The sequence below is a fragment of the Diceros bicornis genome, chromosome 18 (genome assembly GCF_020826845.1).
Source record: "Diceros bicornis minor isolate mBicDic1 chromosome 18, mDicBic1.mat.cur, whole genome shotgun sequence".
NCBI lineage: Eukaryota > Metazoa > Chordata > Mammalia > Perissodactyla > Rhinocerotidae > Diceros > Diceros bicornis.
Window position 1 is genome coordinate 37,812,422 of NC_080757.1, and position 26,652 is coordinate 37,839,073.

The window sequence follows — 26,652 nt, forward strand, 5'->3', positions numbered from 1 at the left end:
TGTGGATACTCTTCTTTGATACTAGCAAAACTCAACAAATGGTAATTTCTTAAAGGTTAATAGTAGTGAGGAATCTGAAACCATTTGGAAAACATTGATTTACTAAGTTATGCAACTCTTCCAAATATTGATGCATTTCATTATTCAACATAAAAAATCAGATTTATTAAAATCATCTCTAATCTCATCAAGAAAATCTTGGGAAACAGACAAGCTCACTGCAGTGGATACCACATTTTCTAAAATTACCATTTTTGCTTGGAAGTTTAAATTCTTTTATCATTGTCAAAAATACTTTCAGTCATTTTTCTTTGAAGTGGCAGGCTCACTTCATTCAAATATCCAATATCCAAGTCTGAATAACCATAGTTTTTCCGTCAGTCATTCTTTCAAATAAAAATGGTGTTCTATGAAAAAAAGCAGTTAGTTCAGTTTACACGTCTCAAACAATTGCACAACCGTATACTTCAGTAAGCAGCAGAAGTGTTTTGTGTACATCTCGCATTTCATCACACAGAACATTAAAAAGACATACTCTAGGAGAGAGATTTCATAAAATTAATAGTTTGTACTGCTTCTTCAAGGATAGTCTTAAGTGAAAATGGCTTCTTAATTCTTGTTTTGCATAGGCATGGCAGTGAAGAATACAAGGACTCTAGTACAAGTTGGTGCTGCCCTGCCTTGATTAATGCTAAGGTGCCAGCAGTTTCACTCACTGTTGCCCTTGCGCTATCAGTGAAAATGTCAACACAATGAAAAAGAGCAAATAATGTCTTAATATTATTATGAAAATAGTTTTGACCATTCAGACTCCTTGAAACATCTCAGACACCTCCAGAGTCTGTAGACTGCACTTGGAGAAATGCAGAGGGTATCCATTCATCCAACAAATATTTATTGAGTCCCTTCTGTGGGCTGGGAACTGTTTTAGCATTAAGAATAAAACAGGCAGCCAAATAGGAAAGTACCCTGACTTCCTGGAGCTTCTATTCTAAAGAATATAAGGGCTTAGTATCATTGCCCCACATATTACTCAATAAATGTTTTTAAATAAATTCATTAAATAATTTGAATGTCATACAGGTTTCACAAATAGGTGCCCTATCGCTAGCTTATTTTTTCAACAGTAATTTCTAACACATGATAATGGGGCTAATCCTTATCACACCTGAAATGCTAGCAAATGATAAAAGTACCTCTCCAAGTAGTGATCCCTTCACTTGAGAAAACCAGTCACTGTCAAGGCTATGGGTCATGAATGGAGAAGTATAGGTTTTAATTAGAGTCCAGTTACTACTAGGAAGTCACATGAGAATCAGACTGACCAGGGAAGCTAAGAGAGACAGCTAGCTCTTAAGCATATTTGCCTTTAAAAGAGAGAGCTTGTTAACCCCAAATGAATAAATCTTTAACAACAGAATTTCAAGTAGTAGTCAAAATGAAACAAAGAATCTCACACCCATTAGGATGACTGCTATCAAAAAAAAGCAGAAAACAGCAAGCATTGTGAGGGTGTGGAGAAATTGGAACCCTTGTGCACTGTGCGTGGAAATGTAAAATGGTACAGCCACTGTGGAAAATAGTATGGCAGTTCCTCAAAAAATTAAAAATAGAATTACCATATGATCCAGCAATTCCACATCTGGGTGTATAACCAAAAGAATTGAAAGCAGGAGCTCGAAGAGATATTTGTACACTCGTATTCATAGCAGCGTTATTCACAATAGCTAAAACGTGGAAGCTACCCAAGTGTCCAACAACAGATGAATGGATAAGCAAAATGTGGTACATACATACAATTGGATATTCTTCAGCCTTAAAAAGGAAGAAAATTTTGACATATGCTACAACATATGTCCATATGAACCTTCAGAACATTATGCTAAGTGAAATAAGCCAGTCACGAAAAGACAAATACTGTATGATTCCATTTATATGAGATACTTAGAGTAGTCAAAATCGTAGAGACAGAAAATAGAATGGTGGTTGCCAGGGTAGGGGGAGGGAGGAATGGGAGTCTTTTGGGTATAGAGTTTCCGTTTTACAAGATGAAAAGAGTTATGGTAATGAATGGTGGTGATGGTTGCACAACATTTTGAATGTATTTAATACCACTGAACTGTACACTTTAAAATGGTTAAGGGCCGGCCCGGTGGCTTAGCGGTTAAGTGCGTGCACTCCGCTTCTGGCGGCCCGAGTTCGGATCCGGGGCGCGCACCGACGCACCGCTTCTCCGGCCATGCTGAGGCCGCGTCACACATACAGCAACTAGAAGGATGTGCAACTATCACATACAACTATCTACTGGGGCTTTGGGGGAAAAAAAAAGGAGGAGGATTGGCAATAGATGTTAGCTCAGAGCCGGTCTTCCTCAGCAAAAAGAGGAGGATTAGCACGGATGTTAGCTCAAGGCTGATCTCCCTCACAAAAAATAAATAAATAAAATGGTTAAAATGGTAAATTTTATGTTATATATATTTTACCACAATTTTTAAAATTGAGAAAAAAATGAAACAAGAATTTCAGACAGTGCAAAGGAAAATATTTACAAAGTCTTGTACTTCCCCCACTCCTCTTTTTTTTTTTTTTTTGGTGAGGAAGATTGGCCATGAGCTAACATCTGTGCCCATCTTCCTGTAGTTTGTATATGGGATGCCGCCACAGCATGGCTTGATGAGCAGTGTGTAGGTCCGTGCCCAGGACCTAGACCACTGAAGGAGGCCACTGAAGCAGAGCGAGCAAACTTAACCACCACGCCACTGGGCCCAGCCCCGCCCCCTCTTTAAATCACATCTTAGAAGCAGCTATCTACTTTTCCTAAAATAGCACTCTTTCCTGAGTGCCAACTACATGCCATTCCCTTTATACATTACTGTTAATCCTACAGAAATGCTGCAAGGTAGATCTTAAATAATATTTTCATGTTTTAGATTTTCATGGCGGCTGAGGCTCAGAGAAGTTAAGCAGCTTGTCCAAAGTTGCACAGCAGACACAGTAGAGACAGAATTGAATCCAGTTCAGCCCGATTCCAAGTCCTTATTCTTTTTTGCAACATCACACTTCCTTCTCCACGTTCCTTGTGATTTTAGAAACTTCATGTGACAGACACATTTCCTGTGGGCATGAGCAATGTCACTTCAAATGTTGTCTTGAGCAAGATCATTATGACTGAGTTGCCATTATCCTTAGAAAGAAAAGAAACTCAAAGGTTCTGAATAACTTAAAATGTCACCATTCTTCTTCTTCGTTTTTTTCTTTTTTTTGGTGAGGAAGATTGGCCCTGAGCTAACACCTTTTTGCCAATCTTCCTCTTCTTGCTTGAGGAAGAGTGGCCCTGAGCTAACATCTATGCCTATCCTCCTCTATTTTTTGTTTGTTTGTTTGTGGATCACCACCACAGCATGGGTTCATGAGTGGTGTAGGTCTGCACCTGGGATCCAAACCCATGAACCTGGGCCACCAAAGCAGAGCACGCTGAACTTAACCACTACACCACCAGGCTGGTCCCAATGTCACCTGTTCTTACGGGAAGAGAAAAGAACTAAACCTATTTAATCCCAAAAGACTTTCAAAAGAGATATTGTTAACACAGAAACTTTAGGCTTGAGAGTTTGACGTCCATCCCTGGCGGAATTCCAGAATAGATTATTAACAAGGGAGCTTTGAGTTGATTGCAGATTAGCATAAACCAGTGGTGCTCTGCTATCTAAAAGAGAAGGTGACCTTTGCCTCCCTTAATTCAAGAATGGTGTAGAGCACCAGGGGAGTGATGGCTCCCTCTACTTTGAATTACACACAAAAGAGCAAGAATTTACTAAAAGACTAGATGTGATAGATCTGAAACTGTTGTCCTATGACGTACAGTTTAAGAATGGTGACATTTAGCCTAGAAAATGAGAACTTAAGGAAACATGAAGGCTGAATTTCAATACTAGAAGGACAATATGAAAGAGGAATTAGGTTTACGAAACAGAACTTATGCAGCTACAGAAGACAGAAGTAGAGGAAATAAGTGGCTTTTACATGGGGAACCAGGAATCAGCTTCTGGAATTGGGGATGGCAGCATTTTATGCAGGCAGGAATATGGTTTGGGAGTTAAACAGAAGTAATATCAAATCTTGATTCTACCACTTTCTTGCTGAATTCCAACGGACAGGTTATACAACTTCTGAGCCTTTTCTGCAAAATGGAAATAGTAATTCCCACCTCCTAGGGTTGTTGTGAGGATTAAATAACGTTTAATCAAGGACTTAAAATTCCTAGCACTGGCTAAATACTCAATAATAGTAGCTAATATTACAACTAATTTTCTCATCATTAAAGTTATTAAAAACAGAATAGGACACTTCAGGAGGAAGTTAGATGAATTTTTGCCCCTTCACAGACACCCAACCCAAATGTCTCGGGAAGAATTGCCCTCTTTTCTGTGCTCTCCCCAGCCCTTTTAGCAAAACTATTGTGATATTCCTGGGCTGAGTTGCTTACATTACAATTCTCCAGAGCCCTGCACAGTACCTGGCCCAGCAAAACTGTTATTCTAAGGCAGATTCCTGCCTTCTGGGGTGGAGTGCAGTAAACTAGTTGCCTTTCTCCTTTCTCTCTGATCAGGAAATTTGAATATTCAAAGTAAGGAAGAAAATGTTACCTTCTGGTAGAAGTCTGTCTATTTAGTTCCTGATTAGATACGGAAAAGGAGAGTAAGGGAGAGAGTAAAAAAACCAACAAATCTGATGTGAAGAAAAGAGATGAAGGAAAAGTTGATCACCTCCATTTTATGTCAGGTAGGAAAAAGGACATATCATTAATTCACTTAATCGTTTAACAAATTTTGCTTGACTACTGTACGCCAGGGACTCTACTGGGCACTGGGGATAACGTCGTGAACAACACGAGGCAAGGTTTCTGCTGAGTTTCGAGTCCAAAAGAGAAGACAGACATTAATGACAACAAAGTGGGGTGAATGTTATGATGAGACCAAATTTCCATATGAACGAGTTTGGGGACAGTAATCTAGTTGAAATCAGGAGAACTGGAACACTTGTCTACTTCTATGGGTTTTGGGTTTTTTTCTTTCTTTCCCTATTTCTATGTTTCTTTGGGGTGGCTAGTAAGGGGTGCTCATGGAGATTAGGGGGTCCGCACTAAAGGGACCCATTGGCGCAGCCAATGAAAAGGGGGAAGTTCAGGTTGCCATGGTGCCACACTTACCAAGGGCACCTAACCTAGTCTAAGGGGTGAGGGAAGGCCTCGAAGGGGAAGTAATCTCAACGCTGAGAAGTAGAAGCCTTATAGAGATTTGAGGAGGCGAAAATTGAGGATTACACAGATTATTGGAGATTTGAGAAAGCTCTGATGAGAAACCGTTAAGATTAAAAACTTTGGAGGATGTGAATTACTGTCCAGAAGTAGTTGACTTTTCGAACCAAACATCAAGGGGCTCGCTCCTAAAGCCACAAGTTCTAATTTTCTAGGATGAAACATTCTAAACCACAGTCTCTCCGGCACTAACTGTAAAAACTGAAACTCCCTAAAACCCTCGGAAACGGTGCGTTGCGGAGTGGGATGCGCGCAGCACTTCGGGTCTTGTAGTCTCGGATGGACTCCGAGTCCCATAGTGCTGTGCGGCGGGTCGTCGCGCCTGCGCGGTGCAGGCGGCGGGCAGCGTAGAGTGCGAAGCTCTTTTGTTCGGCAAAGGGGAGGGCGGTTGGCTGGGGCCTGCGGTACGCCGCTTCAGTGAGGGGCTCGCCTGCGGCCACCCAGCTTCTTGCTTTCTGGGCGCCACTCCCCCGGCCAGCCCGACGCGACGCGCCAGTAGCGCGGCACCGATTCCTCTCGGGCTCTTGGGCGCTGCTCTGAGGTGAAGAACCCGCTAGAGGCGGGGAAGCGGGGGGAGGCGCGGCGGCGGCGGGAGCCCTGGGTGAGGGGCCGCGCGCTCGCGGCGGAGGTTGGGAGCGGAGAGCGCGCCCGGGTCCCGCGCCTTTCCCGTGCCGAGCACTCTGCCGGGCGCAAGAGTCGGGCGCCCGGCGCTAAGAGGATGGAGAGGGCGGGGCGGCGTATCCTGAGCTAGAGATTGAAACGACCCCGGGTGGGCCGAGCACTTGCTGGTCGTTCCTCCGGGCCTGGGTAGACCGAGACAATGCTGCTCGGCTTGGGCGGGCGGCTGTGGGATTGGGCTGGAGAGGAAACAGTTGAGTCTATTGGGAAAGGGACAGACTGGGCAGCCTTGATGCTCCGACATGCGTGGGGAGGGTTGACGACTGCGAGACCCGAGGTTTAGAAATGTAACCTGAGAATATTGGGTCCGGCCGGGGCTGCAGAGGCATTTCGTTTCAGGGCTAGAGAGAAGTAACTTGGAGTAAATTTTAAGAGGGGGCTGGGCAGCCCAAGGTGTGCTACTGGGGAAGGAGATCTATTGAATAAATTGGGGAGGGGGCTAGGAAGAGGAGGGGCAGTTATTTGCCGAGTTTGGCTTTAGAGGGGCAGCAGCTGTTAAGAGTAAGGAGGGCGGAGGTCCCGACAGTATTTGTAAGTCGTGAAAAGGGGAAAACTGGCCGACCTTGCTTCTCTATGGATCCTTACACAGTGGGGAGCTGTAAGGTCGATGTGCGAAGAAAGAAAGGATGGAACACCCTTTCTTCCCTTTTCCAGGTTTTCTACTACCTTCACTCCATGATTCCTGTAGGGAGTTAAAAAGTCCCGGTGGGGGCCGGCCCGGTGGCGTAGCGGTTAAGTTCGCGCGCTCTGCTTTGGGAGGCCCGGGGTTCGCCAGTTCCGATCCTGGGCGCGATCCTGGGCGCGGACCTACGCACCGCTCATCAAGCCATGCTGAGGCGGCGTCCCGCATAGAAGAGCTAGAAAGACCTACACCTAGGATACACAACTAAGCAAGCGGGGGGCGGGATTAAAAAAAATAAAAAGTCCAAGTGCAGCTCTTGCTTTGATTCAAAATTAGTTCCATAAGTTTTTGTCTGGGATTGTTACTGGTCGCAAAGGGCAGTAATATTGTAGAAATGTGTAGATGAGTTAATATTTAAGGAATTAAGTGAGAGATGATGTGGGAAATTGGGAGACAAAGGAAGAGTTCTTGAGATTGTGAGATTTCTTTTCTTGGGCTCTTATGTTTTTTAGCCAGCCTTTCTTGTTGGAAAATTAGAATATAGAGTGAGCAATATTTTTGCCACTTTTCAAAGCTTCAGATGAAAGTTTTTCATGAATTGGCGTTATATTCAGACATGTATTGGTTTAACTCAATTGAGGTGGAGTTTACGAAAAGATCAGTTATGTTAGAACTCTGGCCAGGGATAAGATTCATGTTAGCAGTTTGGAATAGTTCGAAAAGGTCCAAGGTTTTGGAATAGATGCATTAATACAATTGGGAAATTAGTGCCTGTGTTCCTTCCTAGGCACTTAGACATTTATATGGAAAGTGGTGTGATTGAAGGGCACCTTGTTGGAACTGGTCACACCTTCATAAAGCGTTAGGGCAGTTCAGGATCTTCAGTCATTTCCAATTTGCCCTCTGGTGCAGTTTTTCTTCATCGGCTGCTGTTACCTAAATTGTTTTTCATTAAAAATGTAAATAGTCTGTAGCCTGGTGCTTCTAGCTTCTTGATTAAAGGAGACCAAGTAAGGGTTTGTGACTACAGGGTACTAATAATTTTCTAACCATACATCTAAAGAAAAGAAGCAACCATTGTATCTTCTGGTGCCCATTTTAGGGACTAGGAAAATATTTCTTTCTGAGTTTACACCATTTAAGAAGAGGATGGGTGCATTTTTGTTATTTGCTAGTAGTTTATCCATCAAAATCTCCTCTTTTCATATACTGTCTCTGGTGATGTAACAGATTTTGCATTAGACGTGATAGATTTTTCACTTCGTAGATTATTTCTCTGAAGAGTGTTTGGAATCAAGTGCTAATGGGCTCACATAAGATGGGGCCATACCTCTTGTTCATCCAAGTGTCTGGCACATAGTAGGCTGTTCAGATTGTTGAATGAATGGATAGGGCTTTGAGATGCTTTCTAGGAATTCTATGTGTTGGCAGAATGAATGAATGTAATTTATGTAATCAGTTTGTCTTTAAATATATATTTTTTATTTTTATTTATTTATTTTTTTGTGAGGAAGATCAGCCCTGAGCTAACATCTGCCAATCCTCCTCTTTTTGCTGAGGAAGACTGGCCCTGGGCTAACATCTGTGCCCATCTTGCTCCACTTTATATGGGACTCTGCCACAGTGGAGTCGGTGTGCGCCTGGGGCGGCCGCAACGGAGTGTGTACACTTAACCACTGCGCCACTGGGCTGGCCCCACTTTGCCTGTCTTTGATCTCTGACATTTGGCATAGTAAAACTGTTGCCCTTGGCATGTTTGGCTTAGCCTCAGTTTTTAATGTACTCACCTTAGTATTAAATACAGAAAAAGTATGCAGATTGTGCAAGTGACAATTTTAAATACCTTAGGCAAGGACGAGGAGAGGCCCCAGGTTCTGGGTTTCAATGACAAGCTATATAGTTTGAATATTTTCTGTTTTAGAAGTATCTTGGAAAAATCTTTTGTGTCCTTAGTATAGAGTTAATAAGTTTCCCAATAGTGATGTCTATTGGAAAATTGATGTCTATTGAAAAATTGAAGAGCCTTTCCAAGGTTAATCTTGGAGAAATTGCAGTCATGCATTGCTTAACGACGAGGACCCGTTCTGAGAAACGCATCGATAGCCAATTTTGTCATGGGAACATCACAGAGTGTACCTACAGAAACCTAGATGGTATAGCCTACTACACACCTAGGCTATATGGTACTAATCTGTGGGACCACTGTCATATATGCAGTTTGTCATTGACCAAAACATTGTTATGCAACACATTACTGTATTCAAATAGGGACAAAATTCAGATCCTGTCAGTATTTGAATTGAATAACTTAGGTGTTAAATCTTTGCTGCCTTTAGTTTTTATGATTTGCTGAACAAAAGGAGGTGACCTAATTTGTCTGTGAAATTGTGCCTTTCTCTTTAATAATAAGGGCCTAATAGAACTGTGTTATTTGAGGGTTTAGTCCCAGTAATCTGGGGATTTGTTTTGTTATCTGTGAATGCTTTGATCTCTGCTTTTAATTCCAATTTAGTCATAATTCTGGTCTAGCTTTCTAAGCATTTTTATTTCATCTTAAACTAAAAGATTTGCTTCAGATATCACTGTGTCCTACTAATATTTGCAGATCCCTGTGGCCTCTCAACTCAAAGCCGTATCTATAGTTTCATCCATATCAGCATACTGAAAGGGGATTGGCCAGGTTTCTGGATACATTTCAGATGAAATTCTAATTTTATTCACACACCAGTATTCTAGTCCTAGATCCTAGATTTTGAGGGCAGGGATTCCTTTAAAAATGAAACTCCTGCTCACTGGGTATGTGGCACAAGTTCTTGTTTTCTGCTCAGTAAGTTTTTCCATCTGGAAAGCATTTGCCTCACAAACAGCCACAGCTAACAGACTGAAAGCAGTTTAGAACCATGAGCCAGGAGGACTGCGAACTGAATATCCTGCACATGCCTTCACCTGCCTTGTGACGACTGTTAATGTTGTTGCTCCTGCTCAGCAAAGGTACAGCTTTCTTGTTTTCCATTTAGGGCTTGTGGATCAGATTCATCTTGCTGACCATTCTCTAAAAAGCTGGCAGCTTTGGGCTTCTGTTCTCGGTTATCTGAGTCTCAGACATCCATCCCTATTGCCCACGTAGGGTCTGGCACCTGAAACGGGGCCCAGACCTACCTTTAATTGACTAAGTCGAAATAGAAACCAAATTCTTTAGGAACCAACCGCAAGGAAAAGAGAAATAATATTTGGCTAGGTTGGGTAGGCTTTGGGGAAGAAGTGGCACTTAAGTTGGGTCTTGAAGGATGGGTAGCATTTTGACTGCAGGTCTTGGACAGGAGCGCACTTCTTTTTGTGTGTGTGAGGAAGATCAGCCCTGAGCTAACATCCATGGCAATCCTCCTCTTTTTGCTGAGGAAGACTGGCCCTGAGCTAACATCCGTGCCCATCTTCCTCTACTTTATGTGGGACGCAGCCACAGCATGGCCTGACAAGCGGTGCGTTGGTGCGCGCCCAGGATCTGAACCCGGGCCGCCGGCAGTGGAGTGCGCGCATTTAACCACTAGGCCACAGGGCCGGCCCCAAGGTGCGCACTTCTTTATAATGAGCAAAGCCATGTGTGGAGGAAACAGGAAACGGGCAGGATGTGTTCAGGTTATAGTTCTTGGTTTTGACAGGAGTGTAGGTTTTGTGAGGGAAGTAGGAGTGGAATGGTTGGAAACAAAGGGAGTTAGATATTACTCTGAGGAATTGGCCTTTGTTTTAAGGAGGAGGGGACCTTGTAGAAAAATTTTTAGCAATAACCTACCACTTTCCTGTTCAGTCAACCCCCGCCCAAACTGGTTTACACACCATCTACCTCAGAGGTGCCTCATTGTTTTTGTTCACGACAGTTTCTTGGGCCAGATTGCCCTCTTTCCATCCACCTTTTGAAATGCTCTGGGAGCCTGGCTTCAATCCCAACTTTCAGAACCTTTCCTTCGCACTCTAACCATTTATTCCTCTAAGCCCCTGTAGTGCTTTTGTGACTGCTTATTATTGCTTATATTTCTTGTGCTAATTATTACGTATTCTTGTCATTTCTCCTGTTGAAATGAGCTTCAACTTGCTTTGTTTACCTTTTTGTATGTTTTTGTCTTTCAATCCTGGCTCTGTGTCTTACTGGAGGATTTTGGGAAATTTTCTTTGCTTCAGTAAGCCTTAGTTTCCTCATTTGTAAAATGGGCTTAATAGAGTAGTTGTGAGGATTGAATTAAGTGCCTTTATATGCATTAAGTGTTCAAGTAGTCAATAAATGTTAGTTATTATGTTATTATTACTTACCTGTAAGGGATTCTGAAAAGCCTGTACTTCTTGGTGTCTGCATGTCCCACTAGCCTGACCAAACAGCTCTGTTTGCGTGGGTCTGAAAGGGTCCTGCGATGTGGAACTTTCTGTACTTTAGCCAGGGTTACCCTGTACATATTCCACCCAGGCTCTTAGTAAATGCATATTGATTTGATTTGGCTTTTTAATAGTATTAAAAGCTAGTGGAGCTGTAGTTATAAACTTTCATAGCCATTAATTGACTAGGTCTTAGACCTAAGCTAGAGGCAAAAGGGGAGAAAGGAAAACAAGGAATGGAAAAAGGAGCTAGATGAAAGAAGGAACGAAGTGGGGAGTGATATGCATAATTATCATCTGGTCCTTGCCTGCCACTCCCTCGGTCTAGCTCTTTCTACCTGGTCACATTTCTGTTCCTCAGATAAAGCAAGCTCTTCTCACCTTGGGACTTTGAACCAACTATTCCCTAAATGAGGTGTTTTTTTCTGATTTTTGCTGAGTTATCTCCTTGTCTCTGTTTAAATGTTACTTAATCTACAGATATTATCTCTTTTTTTGGTGAGGAAGATTGGCCCTGAGCTAACATCTGTGCCAGTCTTCCTCTACTTTGTATATGGGACGCCGCCACAGCATGGCTTGATGAGCGGTGTGTAGGTCCACGCCTGGGATCTGAACCCACAAACCCCAGGCTGCCGAAGCAGAGTGCACGAACTTAACCACTATGCCACCAGGCCGGCCCTTAAAGATATTTTCTTTATAGCATTTATTTCTAATGTTTTCTCGGTTATTGTCTCTGCCCTGCTTTGCACATGTATGTGTGCACACACTCCCACCCATGCTCACTCACTTGTCCACATTAGAATGTAAACTCTAAGAGACCAGGGATTTTGTCTGTTGTGTTCACCCTATTTTTCTAGCACCTCACACATAAGAGGTGGCCAATAGATAATTGTTAAATGAATAAATACTGTAGGAGCATACTCATAGGAAGAGTTAACCTAAACTTAGTCTGGGGCTTCAGGGAAGCTTCTGGTGGTGACATTTTAGCTAAGGGAATTGGTCAAGTGAAGAATGGGGCAAAGGGCAAGGTGGTTGTGATTGATAGGTTAGGTGCAGTGGTCTTCAGCTCAAATGCCACCAATAATGATAAGAAGAGATCTGCACTTCAAAATCAGTGGCTAGTATTGAGAATGAATTGTGTTAGGAGTTATCCAGGCAAGAGGTGACAGTGGCTTGGAATAGGATGGTAGTAGTGGGGCCAGGAAAATGTATGAATTGAAAGATGTTTAAGATATGAAATCAATAGAGTTTAATAAGAGACTGGATATGGAGGATGAGTGGAGAGAAATCAAGGATGATTGTCATATTTTTGTCTTGATCTCAGTAAAAGCTATATGAATTCTTAGAAAGACCATTGTTCGTTTAATTGGGTGATTGGCTTTTTTAAAAAGTATGTACGGATGATTGGATCAAGAAGATGTGGTATATATATACAATGGAATACTACTCAGCCATAAAAAAAGACAAAATCGTCCCATTTGCAACAACATGGATGGACCTGGAGAGTATTATGTTAAGTGAAATAAGCCAGAAAGAGATCAAACACCGTATGATCTCACTCATATGTGGAATATAAACCAACACATGGACGGAGAAAACTATTGTGGTTACCAGGGGTAATGGGGGTAGGGGGTGGGCACAAGGGGTGAAGGGAGACATGTATATGGTGATGGACAAACAAAAATGTACAACCAAAAATTTCACAATGTTATAAACTATTAAAACATCAATAAAAAAAAGTATTGAATCAATTAAAAAAAATCTCATCAATACAAAAATTCATGTGAAAAGAAAAAAACAAAAAGTATATATGTAAAATCTGAGCCTGAAATCACAACCTCTGAAGTTTATTGTAGAACTTTACTGTGTGGATCATCAAAACTGATTTTTGGTATTTACGTGGGTCTTCAGAAATCTTAAAATTCTTTACACAAATAAATTATTGTGTTGAAATTTTCCACTGTGTATCCAGAATTTACTTCCTTTTTCTCACCTATCTTATCTATCTTCATAGGAAGATGTATTCCTTTATCTTTTACTACAAGAGCTTTGTTACTTTATTTTCCTGCCTGGGCCAGATAAGAGGAAGAGCACAAGAAATCCCTGCACTTTAGGTGTATGAAATGTGATTTCTCAGTTTCTGGCAGCTCTTCTGTCTCCATCTTCCAGAAACGAGATCTTGGTTTCTCTGTTTTGTAATTATTGGTTCATTCGTACCAGCCAGACCTGGGTCCTTGAGTGTGTTCTGGAGCTGCTCTGCTGTTGTGAAAAACGTAGCCATGAATTTCAGCTATAGACAAAAGACAAAAATGGTGGTTTCTCATTGAATTCCTCACACACTGGGTTTCAGAGAGTAGGACTTATATGCAAATATGTAGATAATTAATGCCATAGGTCATAAAAACTCAGCTCAAAGGGATCCCATGAGAGTTGTTATACCTATTTTACAGATGAGCAAAGTGAGTTATGCGGTAAATACATATAACTGCGTATGTGCGTAAGGTGGTTTTGAGAGGTCAGGGCTGGGCGAGATATCACGCTTCTGGTGCTCGTCCTAGCTTCTGGTGGCAGGAAGGGGCTATGAGGATCCTTCAAGCAGTGCTCTTCCAGTTTCATTGTTAATGCAAAAAAGGTCTAGATTGAATGATGTTGAATGTGATGTAGAGAAGGGTTTTTCAAGAATATTGGTTGTTGGGGCTGGCCCGGTGGCATAGCAGTGAAGTGCGCACGCTCCCCTGTGGCGGTCCGGGGTTCACAGGTTTGGATCCTGGGCACACACCGACGGACCACTTGTGAAGCCATGCTGTGGCAGTGTCCATATAAAGTAGAGGAAGATGGGCATGGATGTTAGCCCAGGGCCAATCTTCCTCAGCAAAAAGAGGAGGATTGGCATCGGCTGTTAGCCCAGGGCTAATCTTCCTCACACACACACACACACACGAAAAAACAATATTTGTTATTTTCTTATTGCTCCAGCCTTATACTAAATTTTATGGAGAAAAATGTTCACCTGCCTTTTAGCTAACTAGGAGAATTGATTTCTGTCTGCAATGTGTGTAATTTCACCTGAGGAGTATAGTTTCTGCCAGTCCCCTTACAGCAGTAGCTTTTATCCAAGGATGTGCATCACATCACCTAAGGAGCTTTTAAAGGTGCAAATACCATGGTTAAAGCAAGGTTGTTTGCAATAATAAAAAATTGGAAACAATCCAAATTTTCAGCACTAAGTGAATGGTTAGAGTATGGCACATCCATACAATATGGAATACTATGCAGCTGTTAATAATGAAGATCTTAGGGGCTGGCCCTGTGGTGTAGCGTTTAAGTGGGCGCCCTCCACTGCTGGTGGGCCGGGTTCGGATCCCGGGCGCACACTTGTCAGGCCATGCTGTGGTGGCGTCCCATATAAAGTGGCGGAAGATGGGCACGGATGTTAGCCCAGGGCCAGTCTTCCTCAGGAAAAAAATAGAGGAGGATTGCCATGGATGTTAGCTCAGGGCTGATCTTCCTCACACACACAAAAAAAGAATGAAGATCTTTATGGAACAATGTCATAGATACATTACATTATATAAAAAGGCAAGCTGTAGAACAATTATATCTATTTTCACATATTTTTATTTGGGTTAGTTTATAGAAGAACAAAAATAGGCTTTGACAAGTTTTGGGCCAGGGAACTTTCATTTCCTGTATTATAATTAGGAAAACAAAATATTTTTTAAAAATATGGGCTGGCCCAGTGGCCTAGTGGTTCACTTTGACACACTCCACTCTGGTGGCTTGGGTTCAGTTCCTGGTGCGGACCTACACCGCTCGTCGGTGGCCGTGCTGTGGCAGCGACCCACATACAAAATAGAGGAAGATTGGCAAATAGATGTTAGCTCAGGGCAAATCTTCCTCAGCAAAAAAAATAAATAAAATAAAAGTAAGAGACACATACCCCCTACTTTCTGATTCATTGGATCTGGGCATCTGTATTTATAAATTCCGTAAGTGATTCTGATTCTCATATAGGTGAAAATTCTCTACTCAAGGTCTGCTTTCCTGTGAATTCTTTCTTAGTAAAGATGGTCACCTCACCAGACCAACATTCTAAATGTTTTACCTTAGCATATAGCTAAAAGCCCTACTGGTTTGGTTTCAGAGGCCTATAGATCTAGTTACTTTGTCCTCACATCTGGAATTTGATCTTTCAAGCTGGTAAGAAATCAGCATGGAAGTTCCTGGAGTAGCCGTTTATAAAAATTCATGTATGTGATGGCATCCAGGGGCTATGCTCACATTGTCTTCTCAGATCCTTCTCATACTCTTTCCAGGACCGACTATTCAAAAACAAAACAAAATGCGTAATCTTGTATCTGATATTTTACTGTCTTCTGCCTTCAAGTAGCATTGTTCCTCCTTTCCATTTTCTAGCTCCTGACTACAGGAGTTGTGAGTGTGTGAGGAGAATTGCAACAGTGCTCTTTTTTTCTCTTAAAAGAGCTATGAGTTCATGACTCTTGCTTGAGATTTACACTATTCCTGGGTTCATTGAGACACTATAGATGAATTTTGGTTTCTTAAAATTGGCATTTTCTCAGTAGTTCTCTCTCCAGCCTACTTGCTAGGTGTTTAACTTCAAAAATTCTGCACCATCTAGCACTTGTCAATTTAAATGACTCAGAAGACTGCTGGAGCACTAAAAATCAAAGCTTTGTTACTGCCTGCTGATTTAATTAACAATGAATACCTTCATGTTCCAGTAACCAATTAAAAATTATTGGTTTTTTAACAGCCATACCTTCCAAGGTCTTTTCTGAAAGAAAATCGTTATCAAGTCACTTCCTTATTTACTGATGACAAATGGTAGGGAGGATCCATCTCAAGAGACTTCCTAGTCGTTTCCTTATACTGGCTGGAGGGCAGCCTCCCTGTAGGTGTGGAGCTAGCTCCTGATGTGTGTGCAGCAGGGCCGTCAGCCCAGCCTTGCTGGAAAATCTACTGACTAAAGTGCTGTGCTCTTTGTTAGTTGGTGACCTTAGGTGATTGGTGATTTTATTTCATGTAAATCTGTTGCCTGTTATCTATCTGTTATATTATCTACTATCTATGGGGTGGTGATAACATCTGAATGGTTTGTTTTTTTCACAGGATGGTTTCAAGGATCAAATGAGATGACATGTGGTAGCACTTTTGTAAAGTGGAATACAAATGTAAAGTGTTATTTTTCTGGGCATCTTAAAATGTTGCAGACCCAGTAAATATTTAGGTAAAAGTTATAGGAGCTTAATTAACTCTAGGTTTTTTTGTCTGCAACATTGTGATAAACCTTAAGAAGACTTGTCCAAGGATTAAGATTTCTGAGTTAATCTAGAACTGTTTGCCCTTGTGTACACCTCTTGTGATGTTCTATCATATATTTTGACCCTTTGTTCAATGATTATGGCACTTTTGATGCTATAATTTCGTTGTCAGGATGCTTAGGAGTGGCAAATAGCGTTGACTAAAAGCATTTTTCTGTTGTGCTACTACACTGATCTGAGTTACTTTGCAGTTTCCCTGCCAAGCAATTCCAGTGAGAGCCCTCCTTCCAGATTTCCCTACTGGTGTTTGGAGACTGCCATATTGAGGGAGAGGGGAGTTTCTCTTGAAATAATCCTTTTGGAAACTATATGAGAATAATTGGCCCGTCCTAATGTTTAAGGAGGCTCTTGGCTCTGCTGAAGGTGCTGGATTCTATAGGAAGAGTGGTTTGCATATTTAATCTACTCCTCTACTGATTTTGACAAACAACTTATTCAGGACCCGAGAGACCTAAGAAAATAATAAGGAAAAAACTCACATTGGGAAGCCTGGCTGAGAATCTCCAATATAAAGAATCCAATCTCTGGAGGTAGATGCTGGAAAGAGCTAGCTAAGAAAGCTAAGTGAGAAGCAGGAGTCTATTTTCTATATTCACTTCTTATTTGAATTGCTCTTAGAACAATGAGTTAAGTGAGTGAAGATGAAAATCAAGAAGTCTTACTTTAGATTGCCCCCATTTTTGGGATTTTCTTTACCTAACCCAAAGGATTCTCTTCTTGTTCTATTCTTTGACTCTTCCTTTAGCTTTCTCCCTTGGGGCCATGCTAATGATAAAGGGAGGGGAGGCCTGCAGTGGCCAGAGATAAGCCAGAAGCTGTCCTGGCCCTTTTGGTTCATAGTAAGTATTAGCAGGATCAAATGGGCAATATTCACTGCTGTTTCTTTTTGTGAATAAGACAAATATAGCTATTTATGTCGCTAACACAGAGCCTCAAATAGCTCTGAAGTCTGAAGCCATAGTGATAGAATGCCTTTCCTTTACTTTCTTAAATTTAAGCACCTTGGAAGAGGGATCATTAGGGGACAGTTACTGTTTTTTGGATTGTCTGTAACCTATTGTTTCCCTTCCATCTGTTGAGAAAGGGAGTATCTTCTAATTTCCAAGTCCAAATTAATAGAGGGAGTTGTGGTAGCTTTTGTTATTTAAAGGTGATTGTCAATTTTTTTTTCTCTGCACTTTAACCAAAGACTGACAATAAATCTTGCTACCCCTTCCACTAACAGTGAAAGGAAGCAAGCAAGGAGTAGCACTTGTTCTTGGGAGAAAACACTAGTGCATTTATCCAAAAGGAAAATTAGGTTTTTCTTTCCTCATAAAATAACACTTGTCATATGGCAATCAGAATTGTGAAAACTTGAAAGCATCTCCTTCCAGGAAGAAGCATAGCCTCTGAATCAGAGGCACAATGAAGCTTAGCAAAGAATTAGCCAATGATTACATTCGATTCTCTGATTAGTCTGTTCTGTAACAGAAGGACAGGAAGACTCATGTGGCACTTTCTCTAAAAGATAGAGGGGTTGGGGAGGGAAGGAAAGCAGAGTCTTCAGTATGTAAATGGAGAGGAAGAGTGTTTTCCATACATCTTAGCACAGATATGTGTTCTGAACGGTGTGGACAGAGGCCTTGGGTGTTGCCTTAGGCCAGACTAAAAGCACTTCAGAAAACATTTTTATGCCACTCTGCAAAAGTTTAGAACACCTTTAGTGGAAGAGGTGTCTACTTTTTTTTTTTTATTGATGTTTTAATAGTTTGTAACATTGTGAAATTTTGGGTTGTACATTTTTGTTTGTCCATCACCATATACATGTCTCCCTTCACCCCTTGTGCCCACCCCCACCCCCATAGCCCCTGGTAACCACAATATTCCGTCGATGTGTTGGTTTATATTCCACATATGAGTGAGATCATACAGTGTTTGTCTTTCTCCTTCTGGCTTACTTCACTTAACATAATACCCTCCAGGCCCATCCATGTTGTTGCCTTTTTTTTTTTTTTTTACCAGACATTAAGCTTCAGGAAGGCAGGGACCATTTCTTATTCTCTTGAATCTCCAGTATTGTCTGGAATTTTCTAGCAGCCAAACAAATGTTTATAGTTTCAGTAAGTCAGCATTGCTCATGTACACAGACATGAGAATGTCTCGGAGTATAAACCTAAGCATCTCTGGATAATATAACTGACTCATAATGATGATCATCACTTTTATGAAAGGTTTGTTTTATTTCATATTGTGTGTAGATGAACTCTTTCTAAATTCTATCTATACATGCCAGTTTTAAAGTATTTAGAAGAGTTTCTACTTAACGCAAAGTAAGACTCCTTTTCCCAAGGATGTTAATGAGAACAACCAGTTTAACTCCAAATTAAGGTTGTCTTAAATTCAAAGCAGGTACTAACTACTTTCTTGTCTTGGATCATCTACCATACTCTTGATTCTTTGTATCTCATTCTGGGCAACTGTGACCCATCAATTTGTAGATTTTGGCCAGTTTTGTAGATCAATTTTGTTGTATTGATATCTTAGGGCGCCACCTACTGACACAAATTGGTAATCCTAAGGCTTTAAGCCTACCAGCCGTCAGAAGAGTTGTATGAAGGACTAAAGAAAACAGATGTAGAGGGGACTAGAATTTTAGCACTGGAAAAACTCTTAGAGATTATCCAGCCTGGTAATGTATTTTACAAAAGAATAAACTCGGGTTCTATTATCTGTGATAACTACCTTTTTTTCCCACTCACTTTTCAAATTATTGCAGTTCTCCAGTTTAAAGAATTTCATAGTCATTCTTGCATTTTTGGTGAATCTTTCTCAGCCTTAGAAACAAACTAAGTAGAATAAGAAGCTAACGGGAAACTTGCAAATTGTAAATTAATGGTGGCATTCAGAAAAGACTGCATGAAGAACCTTAAGGGGACTCAAAAGAGAGGGTATTTTAACAATGCCAGAAGAACAGATTATGTTATATATGCATATACAAAAGGGAAAATTAAACTAAATGTTTAATAAATAGGACAAGCTATTTCCCACAGTAAAAATTCAAGTCCGGTACTGTGATTAAGTGGAAAACATTCAGAAACTAGGACAAAGTATGGATCAGAGGATTATATGTATATAAGTTTGATGTACATACATTATTTTTTAGGAGGATTGCTTTTCTTTCAATTTAATGTATTTTAGATACCATGCGTTATAGTAAAGGGGGTATTGGGAACTTTTTTAACTTAGAAAGAATGGGTATAAAAGTTTTAAGTAGATATGCAAGAATAAAGAAATTTGGCTCTGAGATTAGTTGGGGCTGTGTTATGAATTAACTTGCTAGTTTGTGTGTTGAAGATGAGTGGGCATAATGCTTCATAAAAGCAGCATACACTGTTACAGTCATCGATGACGTCCCTGGTTTTCTTATCTAAATATTCACCTAACCAGGAAGAGTGTGCCCTAATGTCCTTTTTATTTTCTTTGTCATTTTAGCAGCGTCACCCTTTATACCAGAAAGCTGGCGGGCACTATGGGGAAAAAACAAAACAAGAAGAAGGTGGAGGAGGTGCTAGAAGAGGAGGAAGAGGAATATGTGGTGGAAAAAGTTCTCGACCGTCGAGTGGTAAAGGGCAAAGTGGAGTATCTCCTGAAGTGGAAGGGGTTCTCAGAGTAAGTTTCATTGACTCTGGTAAATCCATTCATTTACTCACCCACTATTTCTCAGGAGTCTAGTAATGTGCAAGGCCTAGGGTGAGTGATGTGTACAGTGTGACTCAGGCCTGACCTTCAGGGTTTATAGTCTAATTAGGAAAATGATCTACAGGTACAAAGTGCTATATAATGCAAGACAGTGATTTCTGAGGAGCAGTTTTGTTTGTGGCTTTAGACTGATCCAAGTTTGCAAGGAGAAAGTAATTCCTTTAAAGGAGGCAAGTTTAGGGCCGGCCCCGTGGCTTAGCCGTTAAGTGCGTGCGCTCCGCTGCCGGCGGCCCGGGTTCAGATCCCGGGTGTGCACAGACGCACTGCTTCTCCGGCCATGCTGAGGCCGCGTCCCACATACAGCAACTAGAAGGATGTGCAGCTATGACAGACAACTATCTACTGGGGCTTTGGGGGAAAAATAAATAAATAAAATCTTTAAAAAAAAAAAAAATAAATAAAGGAGGCAAGTTTCTAAGCTTTCACTTTGTACTAAAAAGCCCCACACAGCCCCCCCCAAAAATTTCAGCTTTGCTGAGTTCTTGGTCTTGGACAAAATCTAGTTACTTATTATCATTAACTCTTCTTCTCCAAGGACACCAGCTCTTGTCCTCCTGTGCTTCTCCTTAGTATGAGTATGCTAACTTTGAGTGGAAAGTGTGACTCACTGTGCCCTCTGGTTTCAGTGAGGACAACACGTGGGAGCCAGAAGAGAACCTAGATTGCCCCGACCTTATTGCCGAGTTTCTGCAATCACAGAAAACAGCACATGAGACAGATAAATCAGAGGGAGGCAAGCGCAAAGCTGACTCTGATTCTGAAGATAAGGGAGAGGAGAGCAAGCCAAAGAAGAAGAAAGAAGAGGTAAGGCTAAAAGTAAGAATTTTTACTAGCCCAGAATTCACACTGCTATCAAAGAAGCTGAAAGCCAGATAATTTAAGCATTTTTGTTCTGCTGCTGCTTGGACCTCAGTAGCTGTCTCTCAATCCTTCTGGAGTCTGAGATATAGGCTAATGCTAACAGAGCATTTGGGGGCTCACTCCCATGAAGCCACATAATCTCCTCTTATTTTATCCGCGGTTCAGAAACAGTAAGTGCAAGTGAATTCATTCCTGTGAGTAGACAGCTTTCAGTGTTGTCATCACTACGGGTTTGACATAGCTATTTTGATCTGTTCAATACCTTAAAGTAAGTTGTCTTGAGGATGAAGAAACAGTTGTGAACATTTATTTTGCTTGAGATGTGTGTCTCTTTTTACATATAAGGAAACCTCAAGCACTTCATACCTTGATGGAATAATCACTCAGAAGGATTCTAAAATGCCTGTGACTTGGAGCCAAGGACTTGGTGAAATATGGACCAAAGAATTTGATTACATTAATCAGAGAAACAAGAGTAGCTCTAGTTTGGACAACAGTCCCATACAGCTAAAATTGTTCCATCCATCTGGTTTTTACAGTCAGAAAAGCCACGAGGCTTCGCCCGGGGTTTGGAGCCGGAGCGGATTATTGGAGCTACAGACTCCAGTGGAGAACTCATGTTCCTGATGAAATGGTGAGTCAGCCATGTGTGGCTCTGTGTGGTTGTTTTTTTCTTCTCCCCATCTGTTCCATGCCAGAGGAAAAGAGCTGGATCTTCGATATTTCCAGTCGCCCAGGTGTGAAATCTTTAAGATGGCATAGTCCTTCGATAGTGACTCTCGGCCTGACTGCCAGCCTGGACTCATGAGTTACAGGTAGGGGGCCTTAGGATTCTCAGATCTTTGCCCATTTTTTTTAGGAGGTGGGAGAAAATCTAGAGTGGAGAGGGTATGGGGAGGAGTCACATTTCACTTCTGTAAATGAAGGGAAAAAATATGAAATGTGATTGAACCACCCTCCCCTTCTGCCACCTCCTTTATAAAGATTGGGCTATCTCCAGGACCAGAAATTCTCTTAACGCCTCAGGGTTAGGAAAGAATTTCTGTAGCTCTTCCTTTGTCCTTGATTGTTAGATCCATTCCAGTTTGTGCAGATTCTACAATTCCAGGATCAGCCAGCAGGGGTCAGCAAGGCCCTTTTACTACACTGAGCATAGAGCAAGCCTACTTTTTTCCATTGTAAGTATAAATACCAGTGGTAGTGATACTTCGTGAAACAGCGTAATGAAAGCAGTTGTCATGAGAATCTTAAGAACTGTAATTAACCCTAAATTCTCTATAATTTCCCTACTCTTCAAAAGGAAGGCTTTCTTCCCTTTTTCTTGCTTGTTGAAATGCTTGTGCTTTTTTCTCCCCAAGTGGATCTCAAGTATTGTCTTTAAAATATAAATTAGGAGTGAATCATTCTAAGCCCTTGCCATTGAAGGCAGCATTCTAGAGGCTTTGTCCTTTTGTCAGTCTAGAACCTTCTCTGAAACTCATAGCTGTACTAAGTCCTCTCCTTTAGAAGGTGGCTGGAGAGGCCTAACTTTAACACCACTGAAAGCCTATGTCACCACTAGCTAACCTCTATTTTCTTCCTATTCCCTCGGTGTTTACTGAATCTGACCTTTTAGCTGATTTATTGCTAGCTTGTAGGAGAAAAGTTCGTTTTTAAGGTGCTACATATGGGGCAAAAGAATTGATAGCAGGAATTGAAATTCTGTCCAACTAGAATACACTGTCTGCACGTGACCAGTACGAGTTACATGATGAGTATCTCCATATTGCTTAAGATTGTAGTCCTTTGATTGACTCACTGCTGTGTGTAAAGATTATAGCTAAGTGTAACTCTAGAGGTTAAGATAAGACTGGATGTTGATTATAAAAAACCAAGTTCATTTTAAAGTGATTTTCCTGGAGAATGGAGACACTTGTCCATTTCCAAAAATAGCAGATATTTCTATGTAGTGAAATGACTGAACTTACCTCAAGGTGGTATTGGATTGTCAACAAGGGGCAGCCTGCTTCAGGTTCCCTTACTGTTATGCCCCTTTTCTCTCCCATTCTCTCGAGTCCGTTGTTCAAAAACATACCTTACCGGCTTACTCTTCTCTGGTTCCGTGGGGCTGTGTTGCTTTGGTTTACCTGTTGCTGGGGTTCTGGAAGTTTTGGGTGGTGCCCCATCAGAGATCCCATGATATATCTGTTGTCTGCCGTATGCTACTGCTTCCCTGTAGGATATTCCCAATGACCTAAAAATAGAGCTTACCCCTAAGTCCCTTGTAATATGTACGTGATTTTCAAATTTTGAGAACCTTTTAAAATTCAGAAAAATATAGAGAATTATGTAACAGGCCCTTCATTTTTCTACCTCTCAGTGTTGAAGCACCATTTCAAAGCACCTGAGAGTTGTGGCGTATCTGTGTGAGCATGGCATTTGCTAATGTTAAACAGTGTAATGGTATAGTCAGCAAGAAAGTGTCCACCTGCGTTGGTTCTGACCCATGCCAGATTGGTATTAAATCTTATTATCCAACATGGTGTTAAATCCTATTACAAAGCTAAGATCTTTCCATGGGCTCTTAGCAGCTGGGATATGGCTTTTGGAAGAGTGTAGTAGCCTCTCTTCTTCCTTCAGAGAATCTGAGAGTCATGCTTTTTTTGGCTTTTCCCAGAGGTTCAGATGTGATAGATTGAGTTAGGTGAGTTAGCTTTTGACAAAGATACTCAGAGGGAATTCTCAACAGGAGAAGGTCTCCGAGGATGTCACTTGACTAAAATCTGCCAGTGAATACTGCTTGGGCCATGTTGTCACCCTTCCCTAGCCTACTTTTCTGGAATTAATATTTTTAAAGCCCTGTCTATCGCTTGGGTGATCCAAGTTAGGAGATCACCAGCACCTGGTCTCAAAGTCTCTCTCTGCTTTGTTCTGCAGGAAAAACTCTGATGAGGCTGACCTGGTCCCTGCCAAGGAAGCCAATGTCAAGTGCCCACAGGTTGTCATATCTTTCTATGAGGAAAGGCTGACGTGGCATTCCTACCCCTCGGAGGATGATGACAAAAAAGATGACAAGAACTAACTCTCCTGAGTACCAGCCCCTGTCGCATCTGACTGTGGGTTTCAATTGGAGAGGGAAGGGGTTCTACTTGTCTTGACACCATAGAGGTGGCTTGAGAAGATGTCCTTTGAAGAGCCAGTATAGTTTCTGTGCCCTACAGCAGCCCAAGTGCTTTAAAGCCGTTCCATGCTGTATAGTTTGCACACCCATCCCAGTGGAGGGGAAGGAGGAGAAGTGTTTCAAGGCAGCCCATTCTGCACTTTGCTGAGAAAAGCAAAGGCCCTTCCATGAAGGACAGAACTTGCAGAATGGGTGTGTGGGAGAGCAGAAAGATACTGTAGATCTTCAAAGAGCATCTCCACAACCCACAGCCTTCTTCCCAATAGTGTTAACTCTGCATTTTTACAGTGTAGCATGTGTGTAGTTTTTGGCTATTACTGGTGTATTATTTGGGGGTGGGAGGGATGGGGTGGGAAAGAAGGTTGATGAGTAGGATCGTTTTCGTTAAAATTTCGGGCCTGATTGGGGAAATGGTGAAACAATGGAAAGAACCAACAAATAATGATGATTCGGTTATGTGTCCAGAATATATATATCTTTTCAAAAAATGTAATTGGCAACCTAAGTGAGGACTGTGAGAGACTATTTAAAAGCTGTGAATGCCTGAAACTTAGAAGCCAAGGTGTTCCCTGCCTGAGCTTAATGCTGTTCCCAACAAAGGACTAAGCCAGTTAATGTTACCAAAGCTGCCATTTTGGGGATGGAAACTGGTTAAAGAGGGAAAGTCTTTTATTGGAGCGTATACACAGGCAGATCGTTCTGTCTTAGAGGTGCTAATTCTTAAAATTGACAAGAAGACCCTTTCTTTCTAGTTACAAAGTTATAAATAGCTCGTCCATGGAAGCCACTGGCTGAGGTATTTGGGGAGGGTCTTGGAAGAGGGAGGTATAGGAGGTGGGAGAGTGGGGGAAGACAAGGGCCCATGCTCTTAGAGTGAAAAACTCTTGGAGCCTCTCTGTTTTTTGAACTTCGGACTCTGAAACCATTGGTGACAGGGTTCAGTCACTGACAGCACAAGTTCATTGAATCACTTCAAGAGTTGAATGATTTCAGAAGCCCTGGTCTCAGGAGAAGATTAAACTTTCATACTGGGGCAGTGGTTCACTTTAAAACACAAAAGAAAACAAAACAAAAAGATTTTTTTAATCATAAGAATTGACTAATATCCAAAATGCTGTCTTGAATCATGAGATCCGTCAGTTCTTGACATCATTTAGACCTGCATCTAGAACTCCATTGTGAAATCTTTTTAGGCATGTGTTAGGTTTCTGTGAAAACTTTGTTAAAATGTAAACTTCATACCACACTGTCAGTTTTTGTCTTAATAAAACTATAGATTTATAATCCTTGATTTCTGTCTTCATTAAGTCTTGCCAGAAACCCTCTTTGCCTTTTATTACCTTATAGGTTCAGCCTGTTGGAAATAACGTCCACCCTTTGATGGTTTTATTTCTTGAACACTGTAGGCTTGAAAATCTGGTCCCTGGCCTGAATCTTTGAGTGGTCTCACTATATTAATTTAGTAAATATTTATTGAGCATTTATAATTGCTACAGAGATTGTAAAGATTGTCACATCATTCTGTCTTCATATTGCTCCAAGTTTGTTTATTTAGCAGTCTGTGACCTGATGACAATTCCAAACCATGATGTGTTTGGAAACGTGGGTTTTTGAGTTAGGTTTAGATCCTGGCTCATGTATTTCATAGATTTGTGTGACCTTAGCTAAATTCAACTTCTCCAAAATTTCCAGGAACTAGCCCCATGTTTGATCACAAAATGTCATCCATTATTTTTTTTTTTAAATAATTTTATTTATTTATTTTCTCCCCCATAGCCCCAGTAGATAGTTGTATGGCATAGCTGCACATCCTTCTAGTTGCTATATGTGGGATGCGGCCTCAGCATGGCCAGAGAAACGGTGCGTCAGTGTGCACCTGGGATCCAAACCCGGGCCGCCAGCAGCGGAGCGCGCGCACTTAACCACTAAGCCACGAGGCTGGCCCAAATGTCATCCATTTTAACATCTTTTCTGCCTATAATTCTAGAGCCAAAGCGGGACGTTTTATAATAAGCGAAAATAGGATTTCCACTGAGATCAAATCAGTATAACAGTTCAGCTCTACAAACTAGTACAGGCATTTGTTTTGGATAAACTGATGTGTAGGTACTTTTTTTCAGAAAGTCTCCTAGGAGTTTGGGAAGACATAAAATGGAGCTGGGGAGGCCTTTCCGTGTAGAGATCTGAGTGTGTCCTCATAGTTGGCAGCAGCAGAGCAGTCAGTAGCTAGTTTAGAGAGTTGGGTTGAGGAGGGCTGAGGTGTTCTGATTCTGTTCTGCTCATCAGATGCACTGAAATTAGCCTTCAGCCTTGGTGTGTGTCCAGCATGGGCTGCTATTCAGGTTTAGCCTTAACCTTTGGAACCTACTTCATTGTCATTTCTGGCATTCCTGAACTCTTATAAAACCATATCATTCTTCCCCAGGGAAGACATTGAAATGGATAATGCATGCAATGAAAATTGAAGATAAGAGGTATTCACAATTTTATCTTTAAAAGCCAGTTATCACATTTCTATATTCAAAGGTTAAGGATAAATTTTTCTCAAGTGATTGTTGAAGCC

At 41.4% G+C, this 26,652-nt stretch overlaps 1 protein-coding gene across 2 annotated transcripts; it reads left to right on the forward strand.

The window, feature by feature from the left end:
* Nucleotides 1-5,690: 5,690 nt before the first annotated feature.
* On the forward strand, nucleotides 5,691-24,430 carry CBX1 (chromobox 1). Of its 2 annotated transcripts, XM_058560776.1 has the most exons (6): nucleotides 5,691-5,858; nucleotides 19,802-19,978; nucleotides 20,695-20,872; nucleotides 21,469-21,563; nucleotides 21,659-21,744; nucleotides 23,846-23,928. In XM_058560776.1, the coding sequence occupies exons 2-5, from the start codon at nucleotides 19,839-19,841 to the stop codon at nucleotides 21,735-21,737; spliced, it is 492 nt and encodes a 163-aa protein (XP_058416759.1). In that variant the 5' UTR covers nucleotides 5,691-5,858; nucleotides 19,802-19,838; the 3' UTR covers nucleotides 21,738-21,744; nucleotides 23,846-23,928. The 2 variants fall into 2 exon arrangements, with proteins under 2 accessions (XP_058416759.1, XP_058416758.1); XM_058560775.1 differs by lacking the exon at nucleotides 21,659-21,744 and having other exon boundaries at nucleotides 5,697-5,858; nucleotides 23,846-24,430.
* Nucleotides 24,431-26,652: the final 2,222 nt, after the last annotated feature.